Source organism: Microcebus murinus, chromosome 4 (genome assembly GCF_040939455.1).
Source record: "Microcebus murinus isolate Inina chromosome 4, M.murinus_Inina_mat1.0, whole genome shotgun sequence".
NCBI lineage: Eukaryota > Metazoa > Chordata > Mammalia > Primates > Cheirogaleidae > Microcebus > Microcebus murinus.
Genome location: NC_134107.1, coordinates 44,332,690 through 44,358,308, shown reverse-complemented (window position 1 = coordinate 44,358,308; position 25,619 = coordinate 44,332,690). Strand labels below are relative to the sequence as shown.

At 40.3% G+C, this 25,619-nt stretch overlaps 2 protein-coding genes across 8 annotated transcripts in view; one reads left to right on the top strand and one right to left on the bottom strand.

Annotated features, from left to right (window-relative positions):
* Positions 1-17,798, bottom strand: part of HPS5 (HPS5 biogenesis of lysosomal organelles complex 2 subunit 2) — a 41,751-nt gene extending 23,953 nt beyond the window's left edge. For 2 of the 5 annotated variants that reach the window (XM_076002112.1, XM_076002116.1), the window contains exons 1-8: positions 14,348-17,606; positions 12,214-12,370; positions 9,437-9,547; positions 9,238-9,302; positions 8,204-8,396; positions 6,569-6,702; positions 3,404-3,616; positions 3,022-3,093 (exon numbers count right to left, since the gene is read on the bottom strand). In XM_076002112.1, coding sequence (XP_075858227.1) covers positions 3,022-3,093; positions 3,404-3,616; positions 6,569-6,702; positions 8,204-8,396; positions 9,238-9,302; positions 9,437-9,547; positions 12,214-12,321 — 896 coding nt within the window. In that variant the 5' untranslated portion in view covers positions 12,322-12,370; positions 14,348-17,606. Of the gene's footprint in view, positions 1-3,021; positions 3,094-3,403; positions 3,617-6,568; positions 6,703-8,203; positions 8,397-9,237; positions 9,303-9,436; positions 9,548-12,213; positions 12,371-13,518; positions 13,594-14,347; positions 17,607-17,666 lie in introns of those variants that run through there. The other 3 variants (XM_076002114.1, XM_076002115.1, XM_076002113.1) reach the window with 3 other exon arrangements.
* A 71-nt stretch (positions 17,799-17,869) lies between these two features.
* Positions 17,870-25,619, top strand: part of GTF2H1 (general transcription factor IIH subunit 1) — a 41,181-nt gene continuing 33,431 nt past the window's right edge. For all 3 annotated transcript variants that reach the window (XR_012918955.1, XM_076002117.1, XM_012780634.3), the window contains exon 1: positions 17,870-18,081. The gene's annotated coding sequence lies outside the window, so the exon portion shown is untranslated. The remainder of the gene's footprint in view (positions 18,082-25,619) is intronic.

Here is a 25,619-nt window from a genome sequence, read left to right as displayed (position 1 = left end):
CTGGACTCTGGGACAGTGTACTTTCTTGGTTTTCTACCTTTCTCCCCAGTCCTCCGGTACTCTCTATCTCTGCTCATCTCTTTCTATACTCATTTACATATATATGTATATGTGTGCATACACACACACACACACATTAATACATAATTTACTATCTCAAGGCTGCTAGTATTTCTTATATGCCACTGGTAATCCTCTTCTTACCCCTGGTCAAAACATTCTTCAACTTAGCAATGTTTTCATTCTAACCACCTTGCAAGGATCAGCAGTTCTACTCCCTAGCAGTTTCTACTTCTGAAATCCTCCCACCACAGCCCATAGCAATTGCTTCTCCTCCCACACTCAATCTATTCCTTGTCAACCTTGCTCATATGGCACTTAATCATATACTTCTCTGTCATAACTCATTTTTTTTTTGTAGAGACAGGGTCTCACTTCATCACCCAAGCTGGAATGCAGCTGGAATCACAGCTCACTGCAGCCTCAAATTCCTAGGCTCAAGCAATCCTCCCACCTCAGCCTCTCAAGTAGCTAGGACCACAGTTGTGTGCTATCATGCCCAACTAATTTTTCAATTTTTTGTAGAGATAAGATCTCAATATTTTGCCTAGATTTGTTTTTAACTCCTGGCCTCAAGCAATCCTCTCGCCTTTCCTCCCGAAGTGCTGGGATTATAGGCATGAGCTACTGCTCCCAGCCAATATTCATAATATTATATAGGACAGTAGTAATGATGGAGAAATGAATACGGTTTTACAATAGTACATGGGAACAAGTGTCTAATCTAAGCTTGCTGGAGGAGTCAGCAAAGGTTTCAAAGTGGCATTAATTATTGCTTAAGCTGAGGAGTAGGCAGAGCCAGATCACAAAAGGCTTTGTTTACCATGGCAGGGACTGTAACAGAAGCTTTAAATAGCTATACTCAGGAATAACTATTGGTTCCAGAGAACCAAGCATACTGTGGCCTAGCTATCAGAAAACATACTCTTAGGTAAGGGACTTCCCCATACCAACACATCACACCACAGTCAACAAATATTTATTAAGTGTCTATCATGTGGCTGGGTGTGGTGGCTTGCTCCTGTAATCTCAGCACTTTGGGATGTCAAGGCAGGAGGATCGCTTGAGGCCAGGAGTTCGAGACCAGCCTGAGCAACATAGCAAGACCCTATCTCTACAAAAATAAAAGTAAAAAAAAATTAGCCAAGCATGGTGGCATGCACCTACAGTCACAACCAGTCTGGAGGCTGAGGTGGGAGAATCGTTTGAGCCTAGGAGTTTGAAGTTATAGTGAACTATGATCATACCACTACACTCCAGCCTGGGCAACAGAGCAAGATCCTGTCTCTATTAAAAAAACCCCAAATATCTATCATATGCCAGGCACTAGGCCAAGCATTGAGACAACAGTGTGAACAAAACAGACACAAAACCCTCACAGAACTCACTGTTCAGGAGTAAGACAGGTATAAATATTGTCTGAAGACACAATTATAAACTATAATAAGTGCCATAAAGGAAGAATGGTAAAGGAGGAAGAGTTTTTAATATGTTTTATCTAATTATGGGCAAATAAATAGCTATCTTTCTCCAGTAATTTTCAGGATGAATTATAGATTTAGTAAAGTGTTATAAAGTCTATATTTCACTTTTAAATACTTTGGTATAGGTAGTGTAACACATACATAAATTAGTTTTCATCCTTACCCTTAAAGGCAATTAGTTAACATTTCAACTGTTGTTTTTTTTTTTTTCAGCAAATGATTGAGTTCGCCAACTGTTTTTTAAAAAAATACATTCTAAAATGTATTTTAAAATGTATTTTAAAATTTGTATTTTAAAGTGTACATTCTAAAAATACATTTGAAAGAACCTAATCAGGAGTCCATTCTCCAGTGCACCCTATAATTACCTCTAAATAACACTTTCTGAATCTGCATTAGAGACCTTATTAATTAGTGTAAGGGATATTAGAAATAATTTTTCATTGATGAAATAAGTAGAGTTTAAGACACATAGACTGACTGGAAATCATACATTGGTACCCCAACCTTTGCCCAACAAGATATAAGAATTGGCAGGCCCAGCAGTTGATAACCTTTAGAATGACACTCTATTAGTAGATTTTGTACTTAATCCAACTAGAAGGCTAGCTGAACTCTGACATTAGAATATGGCTGAAGCTGGCCATGTGTAGCCTGTAATCCTAGCACTCTGGGAGGCTGAGGCAAGAGGATTATTTGCGGTCAGGAGTTCGCGAGACCAGCCTGAACAAGAACAAGATCCTATCTCTACTAAAAATAGAAAGATTAGACAGGCATAGTGGTGCATGCCTACAGACCCAGCTACTCAGGAGGCTGAGGCAGGAGGACCCCTTGAGCCCAGGAGTTTGAGGTTGCTGAGAGCTAGGTTGATGCCACAACACTCTAGCCTGGGCAACAGAGCAAGACTCTGTCTCAAGGAAAAAAAAAAAAAAGAATATGGCTGAATCTGACTTGAGCAGATCTTTTATGCAAGGTACTTGTCAGAGTACCTAAACAGGAGAGAGCTGCAATTTCACCACGCTTACAAGGAACAAGTTCTACAAATATTTTTGTGCCTACTTGGCTAACAAACATACATCTGTGTGGTGGATTTCAGTCTGGGACTTGCTTTCATCATAACATCCCACCAGGTAGGGAAGGTTATGCGAAAACACGCACCTATAGCTCTTAGCTCTAATTTTCAGAAGTTCCCCAACAATTATAAATTCTCTAATTGGTTTTGAAAAGGGGGAAGATATTTCTGATATCTTTCCATTCCTCTCATATACAGAACATTTCATGTGACACAGTTATTTCCTAACTTTCCAAAAATAATTTAGTGCAAAAACAACCTTAAAAAGCTAGCTGCCACTGAACAAGAAACAAAAAGAAAAAGTGAAGTGTTTTTTGTTTTTTTAATTTTAATTTGTTTTTTTTTATTTTGTTGTTTTTTTAAATTTTTTAATATTTATTGTAAGGATCAAAAGGAGAAACTTACCTAAGATGCAAGAGTTTGGGGAAAGACAAAGACTGGGGGGATCCAACTGTATGATCATACTGAGGTTCTGATCTAGAAAATAAACGTATCTGTTAAGGTTTTAATTACAACACAAAATCGTACTTCTTCCAATATTGGAAAATTTTTTCTCCAAAACCATCTCAAGAGCCTAACTGCTTCTGCCCTTGTTCAACTCACTCTAATCATAGGAAAGACAACTAATTAAAGACTTTTTGGCTCCTCTGAATCTTTCAATAAAAATTCAACTTTACTCTTAAAAAGCATAATAAAATCTTTAACACATATAGAATAGCAGAGATTTTAACCCAATCCTTCCATATGGGTTCCTCAAAAAATCACAACCAGCCATACAAATCATTACCGTAGAGTAATCACAGGGAGAGGTGGCAACGAGAGGAGTTTCTTGAACTGATGCGTGCTTATAACTTCCCCATCGAAGTTCACTTCCCACATCCTGGAGCCAGGGCGAGCACAGTATATCAGAGGTTGCTGACCCCCATAACATCTTTCAGGAAAGAAACAAGCTCCATATTCTCCATCTCTTTCCTTGTTTCCAATTTTCCAAAATTTTTCTCTAATACCCAGAAGAGAAAGCATGTTTACTTACAAAAAAGTAAAAACCAGTGGCACTACAAATCGGCATGGCTGTGATAACCCCACCCATAATGTCTTCTCCCTCATTCATACTAGCAATATACTGACAAGAATAGAATGGAAAGGCCAAAATAGGGTTCTGGGTCTGATTTTCCATTAGCTATTTCTGTGACAGAAAACAAACCATTTCACATTAGTACTCAGTTTATTAGCCACAGAATAAGTGGCTCAGAATTAATGTGATGGTCCCTTTCAAATCTAAAAAGTAAGTGCTAACAAACCATTTCATATACCCTTGACTCCTACTGATTGCATTTCAAGTCACTTTGTAAAACATTCTTTGCATACTCCTTGGAAGCTACTAATCTACCTCTCCAACACTGTCTCCAAGCCACTCCCTTAGCACAAACATCTTTCTTCAAAATGTCATTCCTTCTGAAACTCTGTACCTTTGAACATTCTGCTCCCTTAGGATTATATGAGTTAGATATATTAAAAAGCTTAGCACACTGCCTGGGGAAATAGAAAGTAAGAATGATGAAGTTGTCTCTTCCTAAAAACTCTTATTACTTATTCTTTATGACTTAGCTCCATCATTCTTCCTCTGAGAAACTTCCTTGACTTTCATATGCTGCACTCCATGCTTCCTGTCCGTGCTTCCATAGCACTTACCGTATTATAGACAGTAATTTTATCTATTTGAAGAGTAGATTATGACTCTTCAGGACAAAGGCCATTTCCTATTCCTCTTTAGTTGAATTCCCAGTATACAGCACAGCATCTGACCCACAGAAAGCACTTAATACACTGTAGTGCTCCATAAATTCAATCTCTTTAATGGAGAATGATCTAATATACTCTCTGGCATGAATTTACTAGATGATCTCAGATAATTCAATAAATAATCCTATACTTATTTGCTGCATGAATAAAATATAACATTTGCTTTACTGTAAGAAGATGGATGTGAAAGTGCTTTGAAATGTATACAGAGCAATACATTAAGTTATAGTTTTACTTATACTCTTTATTCAGGAAATAAAATATATTTCTTGTTTATTTTATATCCTCTATGATGTCTAATACAATGCTAAGGATCCAGAATATAGTAAATGTTTGCTGAGTGAAAAAAATGCAGTCAATTCATTCTCATTTGTACTGTCATTAATCTTACTTTCTACATTTTCAAAGAAATATGTGACAGGCACAAGGTTAGATATTTTTATATATATTATCTTAGTCCTTAAAACCATCTATATGAAGCAAATTCATATCTATCACTGTGGTTAGTCACTAAGAGTCCCAGTTTTTTTAAAAACTGTGAATTCCCTGGTGTCCTAATGGTTAAAAATGCTGTTTGTTGGGAGGGAACATAGGTTGAACAAAAAAATATTTTTTTCTACTTAAATATTTTTTTTTTTTTTTTGAGACGGAGTCTCGCTTTGTTGCCCAGGCTAGAGTGAGTGCCGTGGCGTCAGCCTAGCTCACAGCAACCTCAAACTCCTGGGCTAAAGCGATCCTCCTGCCTCAGCCTCCCAAGTAGCTGGGACTACAGGCATTCGCCACCATGCCCGGCTAATTTTTTGTATATATTAGTTGGCCAATTAATTTCTTTCTATTTATAGTGGAGACGGGGTCTCGCTCTTGCTCAGGCTGGTTTTGAACTCCTGACCTCGAGCAATCCGCCCGCCTCGGCCTCCCAGAGAGCTAGGATTACAGGCGTGAGCCACCGCGCCCGGCCTACTTAAATATATTTTTAAGTTACTCTACTATCCATGTCCCTGAAAACTGAATTCTAGGTAATAGAATGGGCATTTCTAAACATGTTATTTTTGCAGTAAGTTCTGTTTCTGTCATCTAACTCTAGTTCCCCTGTGAAATGGGTCCCTGAGGTTCTGATACAATTCTCTCTCCTGTTGTGTATGCTCAAAATTCTCCGCAACAAATTTTTAAAAGAAGGAATGGTCCTGAGATATATGGTAGCTGGCCAAGGCCAGTGAAAAAAACAATGAAGCAGTGAAAATTTCTCTGCAGTGAGAATGGCTGAGGAACTTTGGTACAGTTATACACAATATTCAATGCAAGCTGTTTCCCATCCTGTTCTAGTATTTCATAGCTACTCCTAATACACTTCTTTTCCATTCATTGTACCTTTGGCTCCACCCTTGAGATTTTGGTGAAATATTTGTTAGCTTCACAAAGCTCTTAACTGGTCTTCATCCAATTTTACCCTTTAGTAAAATTCTATTAAATACAAAACAAATTTCAACAACAACAACAAAACTCAATCAAAGCCGGGCGCGGTGGCTCACGCCTGTAATCCTAGCACTCTGGGAGGCCGAGGCGGGCGGATTGCTCAAGGTCAGGAGTTCAAAACCAGCCTGAGCGAGACCCCGTCTCTACCATAAAAATAGAAAGAAATTAATTAGCCAACTAATATATATAAAATAAAAATCAGCCGGGCATGGTGGCTCGTGCCTGTAGTCCCAGCTACTCGGGAGGCTGAGGCAGGAGGATTGCTTGAGCCCAGGAGTTTGAGGTTGCTGTGAGCTAGGCTGACGCCATGGCACTCACTCTAGCCTAGGCAAGAAAGCGAGACTCTGTCTCAAAAAAAAAAAAAAAAAAAAAAACTCAATCAAAGAAGCCTTCCTGATATCCCATATTGAAGCAGGTCTTTGGCCTTCTCTCAGGGCACTTACATTGTGACTCATGTTAGGGGGTTCACTGAATACTTGTCTTAGTCACCCACTGGACTGTTCAGTCTACTCTACCTCCTCTCTACTCTCAAACATCAGCTCTCTGCTCTCTAACATACGACTGGTTCCTTAGTAACATCTCTATACTTGACTGAGGAGTTTGGGCTAGATAATGTCTAAGTCCCTTCTGGTTCTAAAGTCCTGTATTTCTGATGACTGATGGTTAGTCAACATACCTCTCAGTGTCACACAAGAAAGATCGAGTAAGTGAAGATATAAGTAGTCTTCCATCCAAATAATCTAATTGGACAACACAGGAATCAACTGTTGTTATTGTCTGCACAGGAAACATCACAAAAGCAGCAGCTGCCTAAAAAGGATGTGAGAAGGAAATGAAGTTTATTCATCTTAACATATAATTTCCTCCACTTTACTTTTAAATGAAAATAACTTGGATAACAAAATAAAATTTTCAAATAGGCCAAAATTTAATATGTTTGTAAGGATATGAAAATTTCACTCATTTAAAAGTTTTGTGAAATAATTTGGTACATAACTGCAGAAAAGAATTCTGAAGGCTATGCTTGTGATTATTTAATCATAGAGGTTGGAATGAAAAAGATGAAGCAAGTTTTAGAATACATGAGAGAATTTTTCACCTGTAGATAATATCTTTACCTGTAGATATTTTTCACCTGTAGATAATATTTTTCACCTGTAGATAATATCACCTGTAGATAATTAAGTCTATACTACGTGTAGGGTTTCAATTTTATTTTAGACCAAAAATAATTGTGAATCAAATGATAACTTTGATAGATCATGATGGACAAACCAGAACAATATTCTGATGTGCTCATTTAAATAAAGTAATTTAGGGCCAGGCACAGTGACTCACACCTGTATCCCAGCACTTTGGAAGGCCAAGGAAGGAGGATCACATGAGGCAAGGAGTTCGAGATGAGCCTGGCAACATAGCAAGACCTTGTCTCCACAAAAAATTTAAAAATTAGCTGGGCATGGTGGTGTACATCTACAGCCCTAGCTACTTGGGAGGCTTAGGCAGGAGGATCGCTTGAGCCCAGTAGTTTGAGGTTACAGTAAGCTATGAGTAGGCCACTATACTCCAGACTGGGTGACAGAAGAGACCCTGTCTCTAAAAAGAAGTTCTATTGCCAACAGTAGTTATATCTCTTCTTTTCTGCCAGGATCCCACCCAGAAATAAGTCACTGAGAGACTTATCAATTCTGATATAATGGCCTTGGAAAAGTGTGATAGTGAAAAGCTAGTTTGCTGTGTCTCAATGACAGACTGGAGCATTCTGTTAGAGTAACCTGAGTCTCAACCTTTCTCTCCAGCAATAACTGTGGAAGGAAGCCTGAGGACCCGCACAACAGAGCACCGACTGGGGGTGCCTTTAAGACTCCATTCACAGTAAGTTTCTCTCCATCCTGAGAGAAAATAGCCTTAGACCCATGAGTTTCTTCTACACAAGGACCAGAAGAGAGCAGAAGCCTAGGCTTGGTGCCATTTCTATGTTTGCCTTTTTATTCATGCAACTAATAAAAAGATGTCTTTTCTTTCTTAATAGCCTTGCATTAAAGAATGCTTTGTTCAAATGAGCCATGCAGGTAGAATCAGGGAATAATGTGCAGATTATTGAAGTTAGCTCACAGAAGCCATTCTGCAACAGTATCAAGCCAAAACAGGCCACCATATGTACTACATACAAACAAGTCTGCTCAAAGTCTCCAAGTCTGAGTTCTCTCTCCATCAGTTCCCCAAGGAATACAGTAGATAAAATCACAAGCTTTAATTAAAAATTCTGCAAGACAACACCACATACACAAAGAACTGGACTGGTTCTCACCTTTGCTTGTTTAGAAGTGTTGAGTTTGATGGCAGAAACTTTCCCCACATGATCACCTACAAAAACTCTAAGAATAGCTGTATCCCAACAGAGAGCTGTAACTTTTCGGCCTTTGTGTTCTGAAGACACATAAATTTGTTCTGGTTTCCCACGACGCTCTTGATTTAATTCCCAAACAACTACAAGACCTTGACTGTAAGAATTGAGTCACAGAAGCAAATTTTTGGCAATTGTAAAAAAAAGGTACAATTTAATTGCATCAGAATATCAACTATTTAAATATATGCAAACTTTTGTTCTTCTGAAAAGAGGAAGTAAAAAGTCAAGATTTAATTTCCTTGCCTTAGTCACCGAATCAGCATAATAGAAGTTAAATATTCTAAACTATCTCTGTTCTTTTCTCTTGCAAGGCTTTTGAAATTTTGTTGCCTCAAATTAGCATTTTCCACAAATATGAGGGTGACCAACTGCCTGCCCTGGTTTGCTAGGTACTGAGGGGTATCCGTGCTAAAACTGGCACAGTCCTAGGCAAACCAGGATGGTTGGTCACCCCAACAAACACTTGTCAATTTAAAATGCATCTGGGGCCGGGTGCAGTGGCTCACGCCTGTAATCCTAGCACTCTGGGAAGCCGAAGCAGGCAGATCATTTGAGCTCAGGAGTTCAAGACCAACCTGAGCATGAGCGAGATCCTGTCTCTACTGAAAAAATAGAAAGAAATTAGCTGGACAACTAAAAAAAAAAAAAAAAAAAAAAAAAAAGAAAGAAAGAAATATATATATATATATATATATATACACACACACATATATATATATTAGCCAGGCATGGTGCTGCATGCCTATAGTCCCAGCTACTCGGGAGGCTGAGACAGGAGGATCACCTGAGCCCAGGAGTTTGAGGTTGCTGTAAGCTAGGCTGATGCCACAGCACTCTAGCCTGGGCAATGCAGTGAAATTCTGTCTCAAAAAAATAAAAAGTAAAAAAAATAAAATGTATCTGGAAAAGAACAGAGCTTTAAAACAGTTTCTTACCTGGTAGCTACAGCAACATAATCATCATCATGTAAACAACAGGCAACCTGAGAAATTGCACCTTCCTAAAGCACAAAAGGAAAAAATATTTTGTAAATCTCAAGTTTTATAATCTTCTTTTATTCCAAATGATTACATTGGAGAAATCCACATTTATGAGACTCCAAATGGTGTTTGACAGGGCTGCCTTTAATCTTACCCTGTGTGAAAGAAAAAGCCTGTGCTTCCAGCCTTCTTTCTGAATGAGATGGAGTCCTCCTCCTGAACTGCCCAAAGCCAACCATTTCCGAGACACAGCTATGCTCGTGCACTAAAAACATATGAAGAGGTAAGTGTGAGACAATCACAGGAACGTACCAAATAGACTATCCTCTGAAAGAAATACTGCGGATGTATGTATCAGGTTCGTCCCCTCACTCTACCCCCTGCCCAGATGGATACAACATAATGGCACTTACTCCCTAATTCTAGAATAGTGGAAAATACTAAAGAAAGAAGATTTTGTTTTTTAAACTCTTAATTGAATCTGAAAAGGGCTGAATAAGCTCAATTGCATAAATGAGTAATTTTCCCTCAGCAAAGCCAGTTATCAGACAATTTATATGTTGTGTAATTTGGCTAGGTCATTCCAATGCTGACCACAATGGAGGAAGACCAAGTAAGTTACCAGGGGATAAAGAAACCACTTTAATCATTTAAATCATTTCTGGTCTGTATAATCATCAGAAAACACCCACAGCTCTTGGAGCAAGTAAGGCTACAAAGGGCACAGACACAGGTCACTGTCATGTCTCCCCACACCCCCGACCTGCTGATTTGTCTCCTTATCCACCAGAGAAAGCAGTGGTCATGCTGTGCCTAATACCCTGTAGCAAGCTAATGGATGACTAAGAGATTCCCAAACATCTTCAACTTTGTTGCTTTTCACCAGAGAAGTCATAAAACCTAAATATTCACCTTCCCAGTTTCCCAGGCTGCCGGGTGTAACCATGTAGCTCAATTCCAGTTCATAAGACTAAGCTTGCTGGGGCTTCTAAGGAAGCTTTATCTTTCCAGAAAATGGGAGAGCCTGAAGAAAAGAAAGGCTTTGCGCTTGGCTCCCTCTTTCTTGCTTTACAAAGCTAATGAGAACAGTAAGACTGGAGATAGAACACACATTGCAAATGTGATGAAAAGCTAACATATGGATGATGGTAGAACAGGAAGGATGGAGTGTTTTCAGTGATATCACTAAACCCAGAAACACTAAATTCCTCCAATGAGATTATAAACATCTTTATTGCTGAAGTTACTCTAGTAGGTTACACTACATTGTAACTTGCAACTGAAAAAATTTCTCACTGATATCAACCCTCACAATTGTTGCTCATATTACTTTGCCTATCATTCCCTAGTCTTCCTTTCCTGAGAGGGCAGAAAGGTGCTTTGGAACAGTAGCAAAAGTGTAAAAATGAAATTATTTTGGAATTGGTTATAAGACTTTGTCCTTCACCATGTCATTCCTGGGTTTAATCAAAAGAACTCAGAAGTTGAGGCAAGTACATAGTTCTTCCCACAGAGCTAACTTTTGCTTTGCTCTCTAAAACAGAAGTTACATCAAATTCCCTGTTTCGGAATGATCTTACTACAACTGCAGTGGTTCAAGTTATTCAAAATGTAATGGGGTTGCTGGGCTCAGAAACTGATGCCCCAAAATATGGTGCTTTGACATGCTGAGAGGCATTAGAAGCTGCCTCAAAATCAAAGTCCCTCTAACCTTGTCTTGTTCACCACCTCCCTGCACGTGCAGGATGGGACTCTCTCTGGAATTACCTTATTTGACCAAGAAAGCTTTCTTCTAAAAGAAATGCAGTTGTCTTAAACCCCCTTCCTAGGGATCTCATCAAATAATCAGGAAAGAACAATCACAGGAGAAGAGAAGAGACTGGGAGTCATCATCACACCTAGACAGACTTTCCATTTGTTCTTCTGAGGGTAGCTCCAAGAGATTACCAGGGGGATGATATGTGCATAAGACAGATTGTTCCTTTGCAGCTCCATCCCTCACCTTCCCGAAAAGTCTGCCTCCTACCCACCAGGCCCATGCATTCTCCCAGATGATTCACTGTTGCCCAGTAGAATTGTCTATATTCCCATCTCGCCCCTCCCCTACAAAAAAGAATATATAAGCTTCTGTACTGGGTTACTGGGTAATCATTCTCCTGTGATTCCCCTGTGCTATGCACATTCAAAAACTTCTTGTATGCCTTGTCTCCTATTAATCTGCCTTTTTTTTTTTTTTTTGAGACAGAGTCTGGCTCTGTTGCCTGGGCTAGAGTGCCATGGCATCAGCCTAGCTCACAGCAACCTCAACCTCCTGGGCTCAAGCAATCCTTCTGCCTCAGCCTCCTGAGTAGCTGGGACTACAGGCACGCGCCACCATGCCCCGCTAATTTTTTCTATATATTTTTAGTTGGCCAATTAATTTCTTTCTATTTTTAGTAGAGACAGAGCAAGAGTGAGACCCCGTTTCTACTAAAAATAGAAAGAAATTAATTGGGCAACTAAAAATATACAGAAAAAATTAGCGGGGCATGGTGGCACGTGCCTGTAGTCCCAGCTACTCGGGAGGCTGAGGCAGAAGGATTGCTTGAGCCCAGGAGTTTAAGGTTGATGTAAACTAGGCTGATGCCATGGCACTGTAGCCAGGGCAACAGAGCCAGACTCTGTATCAAAAAAAAAAAAAAAAAGAGGTAATTATTTAGCTCAAGGGGAAGTGACATAACTGCTGTCTCATTCCAATGCCTCTCTATGTCTGATAATTTAAAAGGGCTCATATTCCTCACATAAAAAGGTTTTTTTTCTTTTTTCTACTAAGGTATGAATAAGACAAGCAAGAACACCCAAGATTCCACGTAAGGAACGAGACAGCAGGGGCACACGTAACAGCACACAAAATTATAAATATGCAACCGATACAATGATCAAGAAATTCACCTTTAGACGACTGGAGTCCAGCCGCAGGGCTGAGAGCAATGGATCCAGAGGCTCAAACTCTGCAAGAACATGGCTGTAGGACTCTGGTATCACTGGCACAAAAGTCATTTAGCCAGAGAGTTGAAAATTCTTGAGTGATAGGCACAGAATTCCTCACCTGAATAAAAACATACAGAAATATAATTTAAGAAGCTCACCATTCACTGAGCATGCATTTAATAAATATGTGGGGAACATAAGGAAACATGAGAAAGGGACCACAATCCCTACTGTACAGGTGCTTAGCATCAAGGTGGAAAGAAAACGCATATGAGTAACATCTTATGCCACAGTGTGCTAACACCGTGTCATCCATTCCCTGACCCTAAAACTCCCAGAGTATCAGGTCCAGATTCTCAAAGCCCTCCATAATCCTATCCCACTTTATTATCTAACTGCGGGAGTAGGTAGAATGGACATAGTAGAATTTAAAAGGAAAATTGGTCAAGCTCCTCTGAGGTAAAATATTAACAGCCAGCACACTGCTGCATTTCTTTGAATTGAAAATTTTCTTCTGTCTTTAAGAGTTCTTTATTAAAATGCTATTTTCTGTAAAGGCCTCAAATTATAAACCCTTATCAGCAAGCACTACAGTTAGGGCTAACAATTGAACACTACGTAATAGAAACAGACCTCTGGACCTCTCTCTCCAGCCTAGCAGGGTCTCAGTAAGTATGTTGAATGAATAATACACCTACTAAGTAAGAAGTAAGGTGCAAGCAATCAGAGCACAAAGACTAAGAGCTTCAACAAAAGAGACTAGACAGGAATGAATACACATAAGAATACAAGGTAGCAAATGCCAAATACCCCATGAAGACTTGGAAAACTAACACAAGAGTTCTTAATCTGTTCAACCACTCTCAAGTGCACATTTTTATCAAATTGTATCGATTTTCCAGAAAAAAAGGAAAAGGAAATTTAAGAAAATTCTACCCATTAATTTTAACTTTCCTCAATCATTTGCTACCTGCCAAATTAAAAATAAAAAGCAATATGATACAACAGAAAAATTCTGAAACAACTGTTTATACTTAATTGCTTTTTGTTTATACTGTGTTTTGTGTTCTTGACTTTATTTTTGAGGAACATATGTATTTATTTATTCACGTATTCAACAAATACATACTGAGCACCACCTATGTGCCAGGGATTGTTCTAGGTCCTGGAGATAACAATAGAGAACAAAACAAAGACCGAACCCTCAAGAACATACTCTCCAGTGAAAAAACCATATAGAAGCTTAAGATATTTTTTACTACATACACATAATATGGTCTTGTCTTCTGCTATTAACACTGTTCTTAATAGAGCTTGACCTTTGCAAGGAGAATGGGTGTTCTAAAAAAAAAAAAAAAAAACTTTGGTATGCTTATACTCAAAATATTTGAGAATGTCTGATCCTGATCTAAGAAAAATCTTTTCTCATTCTTTTCATTCATTCATTTTATTGAGTACCTAGTAAAACATCAGGCACAGGGGTGGAAATAAGTCAAGTAAAATAATTCCAGAAATCAATCAGTGTATAATTAAATAGCGATACAAAGACAAATACCATACACACACACACACACACACACACACACACACACACACACACACACACCGAGGTCTTATAAGGGAAACATAAGCAAAGTGCTCTGTTAGAACTTAGAGGACAGAGGGATCACATTGAATTAGAGGGAACCATAGAAAACTTCCCAAGGGAAGTAGCACTGATGCCAAGTAGGCTTTTCTCCAAAGGAAAAGGAAAAGAGTAGCAGGTAAGGCAGCAATATGCAAACATCAGAGATGAAAAAATGCAGAATATATTTGAAGAATACAAGTTTAGTCTTTGGTTGAAACATCAGATACAAGCAGTGGAATAATGAAAGATAAAGCTGGGATAGTAATTTGGACTCAAGTTACAAAATACTTTGAATATCAAACCAAAGAACTTAAACTTAATTTGGCAGGCAACAGAAAGGCATTGAAGAATTTGGTGTTGGGAAGTCACATAATTTCTGTAAAGTAATGTGGGCAGATGCTAGAAAACAAGGACTTGGGAAAAGGGTGGGTGGTGAGGAAGTGAAGATAAAGCATTTCAATTACTTACGAAGTCTGGTGGAAAAGGAGAAAACCTCATGACTCTCCAAAAAGGGAAGACTCAGACAGTTTTGTACGTGGTAGCTAAGACTTTTTTTATTTTTTCAGAGACAGGGTCTGCTCTGTGGCCCAGGCTGAAGTACAGTGGCACAATTATAGCTCACTATAGCCTATAACTCCTGGCCGCAAGCAATCCTCACACTTCAGCCTCCAGTAAAAGCAGAGTCTTTTTTTTTTTTTTTTTTTTTTTGAGACAGTCTTGCTTTGTCACCCTGGCTAGAGTGCAGTGGCGTCATCATAGCTCACTGTAACCTCAAACTCCTAGGCTAAAGCAATCCTCCTGCCAAATAGCTAGGACTACAAGTGAGTGCCACCACGCCCAGCTAAATTTTTTTCTATTTTTAATAGAGAAGGGGTCCTGATATTCCTCAGGCTGCTCTCAACGCCTGACCTCAAGTAATCCTCCCACCTCAGCCTCCCAGAGTGGTAGCATTATAGGCATGATCCACCAAGCCCAGCCTAAAAGCAGAGTATTTAAAGCAAAAGTGACTGAAGATACAAGAAAAAGATAAAACCATGGCACAAGATCCAAAAGTGATCAAAAGAAATGATATCAAGACCATAATGTCTCTTTCACTTGTGATCTTGAAACAAAGAAACTGAGGTGGATAGGCCATTGTGTTTTGATCTCTGTGAAAAGAAAATGTGCTGGAAGTTATGATATAATGGGAGAAAAGAACCTAGTAAGTTTCTTCTTAAAAAAACAAAAACAAAAAGATTTAATGGAGATGAGAATGGAAAATAAAACATCATAGGTAATGTTAGTTCTCAAGAGCAGTTGCTGGGTGACAGTGTTAAACCAACTCCAACTTTATATCTTTCTTTACGTTAACTCTCCCTGAAATGACTGGTTCCTCTTCAGCTCTTCTTATCCAAATCTGCCCAGCCTCCAAGGTCCCATATAAGCCCCGCTTCTCAGAATTCTCAAGGTGGAAGAGGACTCAAAGGTAATTCTGTGCACACATCTAACCTAACGCAGAAATTAGTTTTGCCCTATATCCCTGACATTTTCAGCAATGGAAAGAAAGCACTCACTCTCATGGACACTGCCCATTCCAGTACTCCACAGTGCTCACTGATACAAGGCCTTTTTAATGTTGGGCTGAAATCTGATCGCTCAGAGCTCTTAGCATTATTCCTAATTGTGGCTTCTACAGTTGAATAAGTCTACTCCTTCCAAAATAACTCTTCAGTATGTGAAAAGCATTATCAGGTCTTCTAAAAATTTAAAATTCCCACACTTCCACCATTCCTGATGTGACAATTTCCAAATTCTCCATTCTGGTCAACTTTTGACAGAGGTACTTCAGTTTGCCTCAAAATGAGGTGCCTAGAATTGAACATAGTACTCCCTAAGTAGCTGGATGAGCCCAGAATAGAACAGAAACACTAACTTCCTCAATCTGGACACTTAACTTTTATATTACATGCTAAAATAGTTAGCTGTGTTTTTAAAGTGGCCATGTTACACTGTTGATTCAACAAAGCAGTCGACTAAAACCCAAAAAAATTTTTCACATAATAAAACCTTCCTAGCCAGTACCTAGACACAGAATTGAGCTCAAATTGAAAGCTGCTATTAATCAAATGCAACAATGGATATAATAAAAAGCACCTAGAAATTTACAGGCTCAGTACAAACAAGAACAGCAGAATGCTAATTGTTAAAGCTGGGTTGTGTAAACATGAGGGTTCATTTTATCATCCTGTCTACTTGGTCTAATTTTGAAATTTTCCACAATAAAAAGCTTTAAAAGTATACACTTTAAAAGAAAACCCTCTGTACAAACCTTCAATAGCTCTCCTTCTTATATAATCTTGTGATGTATCCCATTTTACCCTTCTATTCTCCAATTGTATTGGACCATCTTTTTTTTTTTTTTTTTTTTTTTTTTTTTTTTTTTTTTGAGACAGAGTCTCGCTTTGTTGTCCAGGCTAGAGTGAGTGCCGTGGCGTCAGCCTAGCTCACAGCAACCTCAAACTCCTGGGCTTGAGTGTTCCTTCTGCCTCAGCCTCCCGAGTAGCTGGGACTACAGGCATGCGCCACCATGCCCGGCTAATTTTTTATATATATATCAGTTGGCCAATTAATTTCTTTCTATTTATAGTAGAGACGGGGTCTCGCTCTTGCTCAGGCTGGTTTTGAACTCCTGACCTTGAGCAATCCGCCCGCCTCGGCCTCCCAAGAGCTAGGATTACAGGTGTGAGCCACAGCGCCCGGCCGGACCATCTTTTATTTCTCTTTCATTCTATAAACTTACTGTGCCTCTATGGTTTAATATATGCCTGTTTTTTAAAATCTTCCCCCATTTAACAAAACCCTATCTTTCTGCAAAGCTGAGTTTAAATGTTTCTTCTGTAAAGTCTGTCACAGCTCCAGCCTAGCAAAAAACTAAGCATACAGAAGTTGTAGACATACGCTTACCAAAGACAATGAAACAACTGGGAGACTGGCTTGCCCAAGGATCACAGAGTTCATAAAAGGGAGAGCTGAGATTAGAACGCATCTCTCCTGAATCCAGATCTAATGATCTTTCCATTTCCCTGCATGACTTGATGATAACGCAAAACAGTACAGTGTTCGCTGCTCACAAATCAAATGCAAATCAGTTTTCTCTTTTGCCCCACTAGATGTATGGAAAAAAAGGAGACGCGAAAGGCGTAAGAAAGGGAACAAAAATTAAATGATGCGAAGGTGAAGTACCAGATTTCCTCATGTTCATAATGGACTCTTTCTATCAAAGATCAGAGAACGATTCTCCGCCAAAGACAAAGAGATGGGGACTCACTCATTCATGCACTCATTCATTCATTCACTGGAGACACAAGGATAAACAAAATACAGTCCCTGCCCACAAAAAGCTTTTCGTCTAGCAAAACTACCTTTTTAACAGCAGTAACTTTAATACTGTATTCAGATCTCTTGATGAGAAGAGCCCCAGTAACCAAGTTTTCAAAGCCAGGCTCACAGACCAGCAACCCGGAGGTCCCGGCCCCGCTACACTACATACAGGCCAGCAGCTCCCACTCTCAGCAAAACGCACCTACTCACCCGGCTACGTGCCGGGCCACTAACAGCAGACTGAAAGCGGAACCTGAACTTCAGTCTCCCCTCCCGCTCCTCCCCTTCCTGAGTCGCGTCATCCAGGAGCGCCTGGGACGCGGGGGGCAACGCTATTAACGGCACTTCCTCGTCACGTGACGGACCACGCCCCTCCTTGCGCGTGGTCCCTCCCCCCTCAGGCCGCGGTCGCGATTACGCTCTCTACCGTCTGGAGTCCGAAGACCGCCGCAGGCTGAAGACACGGCATCGACTGGAACCGGAGGAGCTCTAGGCCAAATGGGTGGGCCAGCCAGGATCTCTGGACCTTTGACTGCTCTGGACCGGAGGGAGGAAAAGAAACAGGCGGGAACCGGTGGGGGAGGGAGGGAACCAGCGGAAGGTGTCATGGCGGCCACGCTCTGGCGTCACGTGCCCCTTGGGCCGCCTAGGTACTTCCGGTCACGTGCCCTCAGACTCCTCGCAGCCAGCGATGGAGGCGAGACCCCCCAGTAACAGAGGCGGTAGCGACTGCTGCGGCCGCTGGGTTTCAGCCTCTTCCCAGCAGCGGCTCTAAGAAGTACAGCGGAACTCTACCCAATTCAATCCAGTTACTCCCTGCCCAGAGCTGTAGCTTCCACCTGGTAAGTGTAGACCCAAGAATGGGGTTGGGTGGGCGGGTGAGAGGAGCTGACAGGCCCCAGGGCTGCCGGACGGCGCGGATTCTCCCCCTTTTCCCTGCGTCGCAGTCGCTGTCGCCACAACGACCTAGGCTGCCGGCTCGTTTGCCCTTATTCTGAGGCAGAGAAGAGGCGACCTCTAATCTACTTAACCTAAAAGAAGCTTCCCTTCCACTGAGGGAAGGGACTCAATAGATTTGCCCAAAGCTAGGATCAGATTTGGCTTATGAGAATGAAGTGGAGGCCTTTCCCAGTCAGAGAAGCCCTTCCCGTTAGGAAATGTGCTGTTAAGTCTCGATTTCTGTAGGAGAACAGCTTTCACTTTGGTGTCCGCATACCATTTGCTTCCGCCTGTCAGTTTTACCGCTCTTAAATGCCTTAACACATGTGCCAATCCACGCATTCCTAGTTTTGGTCATGCCTAATTTCGTTGTCATATAATGATGAAAAATAGACCATCAGTACCTGAAAATATATAATTATTTTATAAATTTCCTAATGTCTGAAAGGCTAAATTGACTAGGAGTTTTCCATTGACTACTAAACGCCCATTTTAGCATTTAAATGGGGTGAGGAAAAGAAATATAAAAACTTAACCTTTTGTCCTTTCGAAGACCCTGTTTAAAGAACATACAAAACTGGGTGGTTTGAAATATACTTTGCAGTAAGTAATGACTCCATACAAACCAATAACCAGATTTGTGATTTTCATACGTTTTAAAGGAGTGGAACAATTTCTCCCCATGAATTCTTTTAAGGGGGTTGAGCCCCACCCACTTAGCCTCCCTTTTGTCCTAGAGGCATCTTCTTGGCGCAGGGTTTGAAAAGCACCCATCTGGACTTTGATAATTAAGCTAAAGTTGCCAACCCTAGCCTCTTTGAAAGCCAAAACCAAATCAGTTGAGATGGAGAGGTCACAACAGAAGGGAAGATAACCTCTGGTAGCAGGCCTCTGGCTTACAGAGGGACTGGACTCTGTAGAGAACCTTGTACCTATTAGTAGGCCTGAGTCCTTCATTCAGAAAGGAGAGGTGGTCTGCTACCCTCAGCAGTGCAGCGTATCGATAGATTTTAGTCTCTCCTGGGTGATATTAAATACATATTGCAGTACAAATGTTAAAAGTGAGGAGAGCTCTTTAAAAATACTGGAAAGATTGGTGCAGTCAGGGAGAAGAGTCAGTTAAAAGCAGTGAAGCAGGTTGGCCACAGTGGCTTATGCCTGTAATCCCAGAACTTTGGGAGGCTGAGGCAGGAGGATCACTTGAGGCCAGGAGTTTGAGACCAGCTTGGGCAACATAATGAGACCTTGTTTCTACAGAAAAATAAAAAAATTAGCCGAGCATGATGGTGCTTGCCTTTAGTCCCAGCAATTCTGGAGGCTGAGATGGGAGGATCCCCTGAGCCCAGGTGCTGGAGGCTGCAGGTGGTGACATTGTACTACTGTACTTTGGCCTGGGCAACAGGAGGAGGCAGTGTCTCTTAAAAAAAAAAAAATAGTGAAGCAAGCCATGAGCTCCAGTCAGTTGTGAATGCTTCCTGTGTCACTGCCCTCAAGGCTTATATCTTCTTGCTGGTACCGTATATCTTTCCATCTTATAGCATGCTTCTCTTGTGCTGCTGTTTTTTTCCCATGCTAGCAGACTATTGTCTGCTGTGTGTACCTTGAGCTTTCCTAGTATTTTGGCCACTGTTTCTACTTTATGGATACTGTTACTAGAGTTGTATTTGTGCCCTTCCCCCTTTCTCTTTTCTGCTTTCAATGTGGCATTGTCAGGCATAGACCTAATAGTTCTTCTTTCCCCCACTTTGATTACCCACTGATTACTCTTTCAATTTTGGTAATGCACTGTTGTCAGTGTGCAGTATTTATTAGTGGATATGAGCACATTTTCCTATATAATGCATCTCTGTGTCTCATTTTCTTCCTCCTGCCTGTCCCTGCACTGTTGTAAAGTGAAAAAATGCTCAGTCCTGTATTCCTACATTTTTTTCTTCTTAATATCTTCCTTGTCTGTGAAACTATCATTAAAAGATACATTTTGATCATTCTTTACATACTTCTAAAGCCTTATTCCCTGTAATGCTGAATTGTTACAATGTTTTTGGGCTGTTTGATGGGGAGTAGCATTTCAAATCTCCATTTTTTTATGTTGGCAGATACAGCAGCTCTCTTTCTAGTAATTCTTATTTTAGAGGGTAATAAGGTGTTTATATTTCACTTTGCCTTCTCTTTTATCTCTGTACATTGGAAAAGGGGATGTAGATAATGGAAATGTAGAGATGCAATAATTTAAAGATTGCTATTCAACTGTTTCAGATTTTTCCTGTCACTGTGTCCTTTTAAGACAAGACCCAGTTATTGGAATCTTTGCAAGAAATTGTACCCCGGTATATGATTTGAGAGCTATAGCGCTTCCTGGAGTTTAGCCAAGGATGTGTATGCAAAAGTTTCTTGTGTATCTTACCAAGATTGTATTCTGCTAACAACAGAGATCTTAAATGATGTCACTGATATTTACTGGACTCTTAAAATGGGCCATATGCTATGTTGCTGGGTGCTGTATTGCAGAGAACACAACACATGGGGCCTCTGCCTTCCCTTATGATGGTTGCAGTCTGTCAGGGAACATATACTTTAAAAGAATTACATAAAAAAAGTAATTACAGGCCGGGCGTGGTGGCTCACGCCTGTAATCCTAGCTCTCTGGGAGGCCGAGGCTGGCGGATTGCTCGAGGTCAGGAGTTCGAAACTAGCCTGAACAAGAGCGAGACCCCGTCTCTACTATAAAAATAGAAAGAAATTAATTGGCCAACTAATATATATATATATATATATAAAATTAGCTGGGCATGGTGGTGCATGCCTGTAGTCCCAGCTACTCGGGAGGCTGAGGCAGAAGGATTGCTTGAGCCAGGAGATTGAGATTGCTGTGAGCTAGGCTGACGCCATGGCACTCACTCTAGCCTAGGCAACAAAGCGAGACTCTGTCTCAAAAAAAAAAAAGTAATTACAGGCCGGGCGCTGTGGCTCACGCCTGTAATCCTAGCTCTTGGGAGGCCGAGGCGGGCGGATTGCTCAAGGTCAGGAGTTCAAAACCAGCCTGAGCAAGAGCGAGACCCCGTCTCTACTATAAATAGAAAGAAATTAATTGGCCAACTGATATATATATATAAAATTAGCCGGGCATGGTGGCGCATGCCTGTAGTCCCAGCTACTCGGGAGGCTGAGGCAGAAGGATCACTCGAGCCCAGGAGTTTGAGGTTGCTGTGAGCTAGGCTGACGCCACGGCACTCACTCTAGCCTGGGCAACAAAGCGAGACTCTGTCTCAAAAAAAAATAAAATTAAATTAAAAAAAGTAATTACAGTTGTGCTAAATGGTACAAAGAGAATAATAGGAGACCTTAGCTAGTAACTTGGAAGCTTAGAGTAGACTGAAAAAGCTAAGTAAAAGTTAGCCAGTTGTGGAAAGGGAGGAAAATGTGTAAAGGCTTAGAGCAAGGCATATATGTTTAGCTTTGGGTAAATAAATTTTTAACTGCAAGTGAATTAATGCCGGTACTAGAGTATCTTTGCTATTTAAAGAAGTCTCATGACAGATTATTAATAAAGTAAATAATCTTTTTTTTTTTTTTTTTTGAGACAGTCTTGCTCTGTCACCCCAGGTAGGGTGCAGTGGGATGATTATAGCTCCCTAAAATCTCAAATTCCTGGGCTCAAGCCATCCTCCTGCCTCAGCCTCCTAAGTAGCTGGGACTGCAGGTTTGGACTACCACATCTGGCTAATTTTTTTCAATTTTTGGTAGAGACAGGGTCTCCCTCTTGGCTCAGGCCACTCTTGAACTCCTGACCTCAAACAATCCTCCTGCCTCAGCCTTCCAGAATGCTAGGATTACAGGTGTGAGCCATCGTGCCCAGCCAAAGTAAGTAAGTAAAGCTTTGTCTTCATTGGCCCTATTTGTTTAAATGTAGCCTACAGAAATAATTTTCATAAATGAAATATTCTTTGGCTCTTACAGAGTTCTACGGGGACTAAGTGTTTGCCACCCAAGGAACTCCCTTTGAGAAAAATCTGGAAATCACAAAAGCTGTTGTCAGATAGCCCCAGTGATTCTATTAAACCTCCTAAAATTGGTCCTTATACAATTAACAGAGGTACAACAGATGACCAGGGAAATTTACCAAGCAAATTAACTGTGAGACAATTGACCAGTTGGCACAATGTATCTCTGGTTTATTTTTTTTAAGTTCTCCATAAATGAATTTTGGTACACATGGTTTTCCATGCTATATATAAGGGGTTATGTTTTTCCTAATTGATTTAAAGTGGGTGTCTCAAAGGCGGTTCTGTTAATCTAATGTATTCTTCAGTGTACAGTTTCTCTGTCTTCACTCCTCTTTTCTCCCTCAGCTTCCCAACTCAGAAAGGCTTTTCTGTTCTTTTCCAACACTACCACTTTTGTTTGTGCCAGTAAGCCCAGGTAACTGGGGCCCTGCTCTATCAACTGTCCCTGCTCACTGCTTTTCTTCCAATCATTGATATACTTAAAATTATCCTATGATTATCTACTAACTTCTTCTCAACCCCTCCCCTCCCATCTTTCTCAGATCTAGTTGTATTTTGTCTATCAGAAATTTCTCAGAATTTTACAGATTTTAATTCATGTTTCCTAAAATGTGATTTGTATGATATACAGAACAGTTTTACATTCTGCAAACACAGTGGACTTGACAATTTTTTGTTTTTTTGGTTGTTTTTTTTTCAGAGTCTCACTCTGTCGCCCAGGCTAGAGTGCCGTGGCATCATCCCAGCTCACAGCAACCTCAAATTCCTGGGCTCAGGTGATCCTTCTGCCTCAGCCTTCCAAGTAGCTGTGACTACAGGAGTGTGCCACCATGCCCGGCTAAATTTTTCTATATATTTTTAGTTGGCCAATTAAATTTCTTTCTATTTTTAGTAGAGATGGGGTCTTGCTCTTGCTCAGGCCAGTTTCGAACTCCTGACCTTGAATAATCCTCTCGCCTTTGCCTTCCAGAGTGCTAGGATTACAGGCAAGCCCCCGTGCCTGGCCGAAAATAACAAACTTGGAAATAGGGAACACTTTTAATTCTTACTAACACTCCTAATAGCTTCCTCTGTTACCTTATAAACCTTTGGTTTGATAGGGAATAAACTCTTGAGAAGATATTTTTTTACAACTACTTCATTATAAAATATGTATTTATTACAGTTAATCCAGAAACAAAAAATAACATTCAGATTATCTGTATTTTTATCACCTGTAGCTGCTATTAAATTTAAGGTCTCTCTCTTCAGTCATATATATTTGCAAAATGCCATAGTAGAAATTTGAGGTCGGGCTGACCCAGATTCACACCTACTACTCCCTTCATGCTTGGGGAAAGCATCTTGATTTCTCAGATCTAGTTTCCTTGTCTGCAGAATGGAACCAGTAATAGAATCTACCTCATAGGATTGATTATTAGCCGAGAACTGAATGAGAATGCCTATAATGAGCTTAGTCCAGTGCCTGGCACATTGTAATAAGCGTTTGATAAATTTTAGATTTAAAAAAATGTAAGAATATGGAATCAAGCTACATCTTTTTGTTTGTTTATTTACTTGCTTTGATCACTTAACAGTGTGTCTTCTCATGCCATTTAAAAGTGTTAAGATTTTTAAATTGTTTTGCTCTGTCACCCAGGCTGGAGTGCAGTGGCTCACTGTAACCTCAAACTCCTGGGTTCAGGAAATCCTCCCACCTCAGCCTCCCAATTAGCTAGGACTACAGGCATACGCCACCATGCCCAACCAGGTTTTTAAACTTTTTAAGCAACTATAACCCTCTAATCAAAAGTCTCAGGAGGACATCAAATAAGACAGCTAAAAAATAGTATCATATATTAAGAATTTTAACCTTTTATTATATTTGATACATAGATGTCAAAACTGGAGATTGTAAAACAACGTGGGGAGTTATTTTCAATGGCAAGTAGTTCTGCTGTAAACAGGTTTGTGCACACCTATCCCCAAAGGCCAAGGAAGCTGAGAGGCTGACAAATTCAATTCCTCAGAAAGAAATATTTAATAGGGACTTATGAACAGAAGCTATGTCCTGGAAAAGGGTACGTGCACTTCAGAAGGAATTTGCCTAAAGGCAGGATTTACTGTACGCGGTAGAATGAGTAGAAATCTTAGAAGCATTTCCGAAACTGGGGTTAATCAGAAGTCAACGTGGTAGATGAGCATCCAAGATGGTGTTGGTTTAGCCTCCACACAAGTGAAAAACACAAGATAATTAACTTGGATGTACTTCGTGATTACATTAGTAAGATGGGTACACATAAGACAAGCACAATTTAAAATAAAGAGAATTGATGTTAGGGTTGTGGGATTTTTAAAGTCCCTTTTTGTTATTGTTTTCGTGAATTAAAAGCAGTCGTCTAATTGGGCTTCATTCCAGCATTTACAAATGCACCCGTAATACAGACTGTCTTCACCTGCATGACTCAACAGTGCCTCACTCTCATATCCAGAGCTAAATTCCTTCACTTTCAAACCTGTTCTTCCTTCTAATTTATTTCTGGAAATGGCACCACTATACTCATCAGTAAGGCTTAAAAATAAGGTATGAGCAAGCAACCGTGACACCTCCTTCATCTCTTCAATTTATCCTGGTTCCTCAGTGGTCTTCCTGTCCCTTTTTCTCCATTCTCACTGCCACCAGCCTGGTTCAGAGACCCCTTCCAGTTTCTCTCCAGTGCCTTGTGCTGCTCACAGATTAATTTTCCAAAATATAAATCACTCCTCTATTCAAAAGTCTTTAGAGGTTTTCTGTTGTTTACCACATAGTGTGGCATTCTCCACTATCTGTTTCCATCTTAACCATCCAACCTCATATCCTACTGATCTTCATTGTGAATCTTAGCTGCGTCCAAAGCAGACTGCTTTTCCTTTCCTACAGAGTTTTAAGCCTTTACCCCAAACCATTCCCTTTGCCTGTAATACCTCTTTCCCTTTACTTTCTCTGTAGAGCTCCTCTCTTCAAGACCCAGTTCATAACTAATTTATATATTAAAAAAAGAATGAATTATTGATACATGCAGCAAAATGGTGAATTTCAAGAAACAAGCAAAAAGCCAGAGACAGAAAGAGTATGATTCCATTTATCTAAAGTCCTAGAACAGATAAAAGCTAATCTGTAGTGATAGAAATCAGAAATAGTTGCTAGAGGGAAGGAGAAAGAGAACTTTTTTTTATTTTTTACTTTTTGAGACAGAGTCTCACTTTGTTGCCCTGGCTAGAGTGCCATGGCGTCAGCCTAGCTCACAGCAACGTCAGACTCCTGGGCTCAAGCAACCCTTCTGCCTCAGCCTCCCAAGTAGCTGGGACTACAGGCATGCGCCACCATGCCTGGCTAATTTTTTCTATATATTTTTAGTTGGCCAATTAATTTCTTTCTATTTATAGTAGAGATGGGGTCTCGCTCTTGCTCAGGCTGG